This window comes from Dipodomys ordii, unplaced genomic scaffold (assembly GCF_000151885.1).
Source record: "Dipodomys ordii isolate 6190 unplaced genomic scaffold, Dord_2.0 Scaffold61, whole genome shotgun sequence".
Classification (NCBI taxonomy): Eukaryota; Metazoa; Chordata; class Mammalia; order Rodentia; family Heteromyidae; genus Dipodomys; species Dipodomys ordii.
This window is the reverse complement of record NW_012267277.1, coordinates 1,135,864-1,141,789: the sequence shown is the minus strand read 5'-3', so window position 1 is coordinate 1,141,789 and position 5,926 is coordinate 1,135,864. Positions and strand designations below refer to the sequence as shown.

At 38.7% G+C, this 5,926-nt stretch overlaps 1 protein-coding gene across 6 annotated transcripts in view; it reads left to right on the top strand.

The window, feature by feature from the left end:
- Positions 1-4,467, top strand: part of Zcchc11 (zinc finger, CCHC domain containing 11) — a 137,351-nt gene extending 132,884 nt beyond the window's left edge. For 3 of the 6 annotated variants that reach the window (XM_013022312.1, XM_013022311.1, XM_013022310.1), the window contains exons 29-30: positions 2,229-2,387; positions 3,838-4,459. In XM_013022312.1, coding sequence (XP_012877766.1) covers positions 2,229-2,387; positions 3,838-3,926 — 248 coding nt within the window. In that variant the 3' untranslated portion in view covers positions 3,927-4,459. Of the gene's footprint in view, positions 1-2,228; positions 2,388-3,748 lie in introns of all 6 variants that reach the window. The other 3 variants (XM_013022315.1, XM_013022314.1, XM_013022313.1) reach the window with 2 other exon arrangements.
- The last annotated feature ends 1,459 nt before the right edge of the window (positions 4,468-5,926 follow it).

The window sequence follows — 5,926 nt, the reverse complement described above, 5'->3', positions numbered from 1 at the left end:
AAAAAATATAAAGACTGAATGGGAATACATTAAAATGATGATTATAAGAGTTGAGGGTGCTCCAACTCCTCCCATAAGAAAATATTTAGTTGTGAAAGTGAATAAAGGAGGGCTGGGAAGGTGGCTCAGTGGCCTTGCATGCATGAATGCATGAGGCCCTTGGGTTCGATTCTTCAGTACCACATAAGTAGAAAAACCCAGAAGTGGTGCTATGGCTCAAAGTATAGAGTGCTAACCTTGAGCTGAAGAGCTGAGGGACAGCGCCCAGGCCCGGAGTTCAGGCCCCATAACTGACAAAAAAAAAAAAGGAAGAAAAGAAAGGAAGTAAGGAAGGGAAGGAGGGAAAGAAAGAAAGAGAAAATGAATAAAGGAGATTGGAATATATCCTTAAAAATTAACTCCTTCATATTAAAATTTTTCTCAATTGGCCATCACTTAAATCTGTATACCCGATATCATTTACTTTATAAACCCAGAGCCCTTCAATTTCAGCCCTTAGTTGTAACATGATTATGTTGAACTAGCTATTTTTTCTTTCTGATCACTTCCCAAGAAGATTGAGCTTGTAAGAATGCAAATAAAGGTCTTAGTTTTCTTGTACCCTACTCTTCTGGTATAAAGTTCAGTGAATAAAGGCAGGGTTTTTCAGTTATTCCTTAGCACCTTATGACACTTGAATGGGAAAAGCCACCAGACACTATTCAGAAGATTTGGTGCATACTACACTTGGAAAAAGAAAAAATGTACGTAATGATAGAATAGATTTTAAGGTGATATGGTTTGCCATAGAAAGAATGTGTCTTCTCTCTCTTAAAATTTCCTATTGATAGGCCATAACTTGTGCAAGTCACTTTTTTTGTTGGTGGTGTGGGGCTTGAACTCAGGGTCTGGGCACTGTCCCTGAGCTTTTGCATTTAAAAATAATGTTCTACCACTTTGAGCCACAACATCACTTCCAGTTTTCATGAGCCAGTGGCTCGTGAGGCCTGTAATCCTAGCTACTGAGGAGGCTAAGATCTGAGGATCATGGTTCAAAGCCAGCCCGGGCAGGAAACTTTATCTCCAATAAACTACCAGAAAACTGGATGTGGCTCTGTGGTTCAAGCGGTAAAGCACTCACCTTAAGCTGAAGAGCGCAGGGACAGTGCCCAAACCCAGAGTTAACCCAAACCCCATGACCAACAACAACAACAAAAAAGTCTCCACAAAGACTTGGCTGCCCAAGCTGTCTTTGAACCATGATCCTCAGATCTCAGCCTTCTGAGTAGTCAGGATTATAACTTTGAGCCACTGGCACCTGGTGCCACTTTTTATTTATTTCATTCAACTATTATTACAACTGTAGATTCAAAAGGAAGCCTTCATAATTTTCAGAACTGTGATTTGGACTTAGACCTGTTTGATTGCAAAGCCCAAGATCTCTCTCAGTAATTATACCACATTCCCTCAAGCTTCTAATAGAATTTTTAGAATCATTTTAAGCCCAAAATTCAGGGATAGTTAGCATTTACTTAAGAATAAAATGTAAGTTCCTTAACATGTTGTATTCCTTTGAGATGTTTCTCCAGTGATCTTTTATTTCTTCCACCTCTTTCTATATTGCTGATTGTTTGATACTCCCAAATTTCTGTGCTTTTCTTTCCTTTTTATACTTCTTTTACTCTCTGAAATGCTGTCTCCTACTCCATTTTCCTTTTTCCTTTTTTTTTTTTTTTTGCCTGAGCACTGTCCCTGAGCTTTTTTGTTCAATTAGTGCTGCACCACTTTGAGACATAGCTCTATTTCTGGTTTTCTTGTGGTTAATTGGAGATAAAAATATCATGGACTTTCCTGCTCTGGTTAGCTTTGACTCACAATCCTCAGATCTCAGCCCCCTGAGTAGCTAGGATTACAGTTGTGAGCCACCAGCACCCACCTTGTTCCTTGTTTTCTAAAATATATCACTTAGTCATCTAAAGAAGATGTTCTTTAACCTTCAAAGGCTGGATAAGCCCTTCTTCATAACACCTTTGCCTATCTGGTATAGCAGTTTTACATTATTGTTTATATCTTACTCTATCTCTTATAAATAATCAAACCATAATGTTTGGTTTCTTGAATTTTCTTTTTTTGGTATACCACTTGGGCCCAGTTCACAACTTATACTATATTTTTACAGAATGAAGGAACATTGGAATGAAGAAGGAAGTATTTTAAAGTGTATTTTTTATTGTCTTTCTGAAATACAGAGCCACGCTTTCGAGGACTGAGCCCTGCAATTCCTTGGGAACATGCACCACGTCCTCCTTTTCCCCTTGTCCCAGCTTCGTGGCCTTATGGTTTGCATCAGAACTTCATGCATCAGGGAAATGCAAGATTTCAGCCCAACAAACCTTTCTATACTCAAGGTATCATTGTTTACAAATTAATAGCTGGCTAGGCTTTATTCCTTACAGGGAGCCTCAGTGAAAACCAGGATCTGGGTTTGAAAAATTCATGCATTCAGGAAACAATACATGTCATACTGTAATACATACTTCTTCCTCAAGAGTAAAATGAAATCTCCACACTTGACATTTTATCAGAAGAGCCCAACATGTAAAATTAAACAAGAATAGGAATTCAGGGGAATGAGTTAATATTGCCCTAGTAGAGGGGTCAGAATTTTGTTACTAGAGTTTGTATCATATAAGATTTTGACATTTGAGCTGGGCACTGGTGGCTCACGCCTGTAATCCTAGCTGCTTGAGGATTGCAGTTCAAAGCCAGCCTCGGCAGGAAAGTCTGTGAGACTGTTTCCCAACTAATCACACAAAAAAAGTGGAAGTGGCTCAAGTGGTACAGCGCTAGCCTTGAGCAAAAGGAGCTCAGCCCCAGAACTAGTTAAATTTAACAACAACAAAAAAAGGGTCTGGTAATGTAGCTCAGTGATAGAGTGATTGCCTAGCATGCGTGAAGCCCTGGGGTCAATTCTTCAGTATCACTTAAACAGAAAAAGCCAGAAGTGGCACTGTGGTTCAAGTGATAGAATGCTAGCCTTGAGCTGAAGAACTCAGGGACAGTGCCCAGGCCCTGAGTTCAAGCCCCCCAGAACTAGCACCCACACAAAATAAAGTGTCCATCCCACCAGCAATGGTATTTGTAGTCTGGGAATCATGATAAAGTAGAATTTCAAGAAATTAAAAGCATAGAAGTCGGTAATTCCCATTTTCTGCCTGGAGACCAAGAAATGTTTCTTCCTTTTCCCTTATTTTCCCTACTTTATCCTGTTATACTAAAATACATCCTTGGGTCTTTAAAAAGAAATGAAAGCACACACTAAGGATATAAATGCTGGTTGAATGAAATAATTTTAAAGGGAGGCCCATGGTATAACTCTCAGGCTTGATAAATTTAAGCCTTCTTATATTTGCCATGTACTGCTGGGACACTTCTTATAATAGAATGGGATACCCTTGGCTATCGTTGGGTTGTTTCTTGAGTAGATATATAGGGCAGAGGAAAGGTATCAGTTGTATAAACAAACCATTTTTAAGATAGGAGAGTCTGAAATTTTCCCCTTGATCTCCACCCCATTTCTTTTGTCTCCTTTCCTTTCACATACCTACATTTCCCTCGTACTTCCACTATAGCTTCTTCTCCAAATGTTTTAGTATGCTTCTTTTATTATAGAAGTAGATAGAGAACTGGTTTTATAAGTTGATTATAAGGGGTTGTCAGATAAATAGGCACAAGCCTTTCAGTTTCCTGTCTGTGTTGTGTCCAACAGACAGATGTGCCACCCGTCGGTGTAGAGAGCGTTGTCCCCACCCACCAAGAGGAAACGTGTCGGAGTAATGCGAGTCCATTTTCTTTCAGCTGGTCTACCGATGCACAACCAACAGCCAATCCTGCTGTCTCAAGGGTATCCGTACCTCAATGTCAGTTACATTCAGCAGAAAAAGTGACATTTAATGGAAAGCAAAACAAATCAGGTCCTGATTTAAAATTTTAACACGTTTAGATAGCTTATTTAAATTCTAAGACTGTTTTTAAACACTGTATTATTTGTATATAAATATGAACTATAGTTTTTACTAGTATCACCAAATTGAGTGATACAAATTTCATCTATTTTATTACCCTATTTTTAAGGGAATTTTATGTTTTGTTTAACCTTGATGAAATTGTATAAAGAGAGAATTTAAAAAATGACATTCTTTATTTTCTATTAGCTGTATTCATACTTTGGTTGCTTCAGACTTTATATATATTGTTCTTAAGAATTAGGAAAGAATTTCATGTGTTTTAAATCTGTCACTTCTATTCTTTACAGAACCTTGTAGTGCCAAAAACTTTTTAAAAGGTTAAAAAAAAACTACAACATGAAGATTCAAACTTCTTTCTTTTACATACTTGTATATTGAATATATTCAAACTTGAATGGAAAAATGCTTTTGTCTGTATTTGAAGTTCTATTTTAAGTTAATAAATCTTTTTGACAAGAGTCAAATTTGGTTAATTTGTCTGGTTTAAAAAGATTTGTACTTGGGGATGGTAAGGTGGCTCAGTGTTAGACTGCTTGCCTTGCATGCGTGAGGCCCTAGGTTCAATTCCTCAGCACCACATAAGCAGAAAAAGCCAGAAGTGACACTGTGGCTCAAAGTGGTAGAGCACTAGCCTTGAGCTGAAGAGCTAAGGGACAGCGCCCAGGCCCAGAGTTCAGACCCCATGACCAACCAAAAAAAGAAAAGAAAAAAGACTTGTACTTTTATTGAATATTACCTAGTTTTAGAGGATTTAAGGATCTTTTCTTGTCCTTTATTGGATTATCACAATTATATGAAGTTGATAGATGCATATGCTATCATCATTTTATCATTGAAAATGAAATGCAAGGAAAGCAGTGAATTCCAAAGGTGGAACACTTACAGGTTGGAACTTTTGAGGGCTCAGTGTTAGAATAGTTTGTCTAGCATACACAAGGCTCTTGGATTCTGGTCCCCTCCACTCATCCACAAAATAGCTATGTTGTAGGAATTTGTGTATGTGTGTGTGTGTTGTTATTTCAAAACAAAACAAACCACCTTGAATCCAGTGCTGGTTGTTCATATCTGTAATCCTAGCTACTCAGGAGACTGAAATCTGGAAATCACAGTTTGAAGCCATCCCAGGCAGGAAAGTCTGGGACACTCTTATTAAGACAATACCCAGGCCCTGAGTCGAAGCATTAGACTGGCCAAAACTCAACAACTACAACAACAAACCGTGACTTATACTGACAAAGTAGAAGGAAAGTAATTCTTATTTATTAATAACCTTGTATATAATTGAGTGCCTTAGAGCCTGATGCTGGAGGTTCACGCCTGTAATTCTAGCTTCTTGGGAAGCCAAGATTGTTGGGATCAATGTTCAAAGCCAACCTGAGCAGAAAACATTCATGAGCCTCCCTTCTCAAAAAAGCTGGATGATGCTCTGCATGCCTGTTACACCAGCTACTGTAAAGCCTAACAAAGGTGGATCAGACCTAGGTGCATACCCAGGCAGGAAGCAAAAATTAATCAACAAAACTTAAGGCTCCAAAGGCACAATACCTCTGTGCCTTTGACCATATAAAATAATGTTTATTGAACTCCAGGAAATAGAAATGAGAGTTTTTCTTTGCTTTTTGTCTTTTTTGTTAATTTATCTGTCTTTGGGGGGGGCGGTAAGAGGGGACACAGAAATGGACAATGGGTGAACAGGTGGAGCAGTGTGGTACTCAGTAGACATTGAACTATAAACTATACAACTTGTAGGAAGAGATAGGAGGAAGAAACTAGGAGAGAATGAAGGAAAGGGTGACAGTGTCCTAAAAGAAATGTACTCATGGGGCTGGGAAGTTGGCTCAGTGGTAGAGCGCTTGCCTTGCATGCCTGAGGCCCTGGGTTCGATTCCTCAGCACCACATAAGCAAAAAGAAAAAAGCC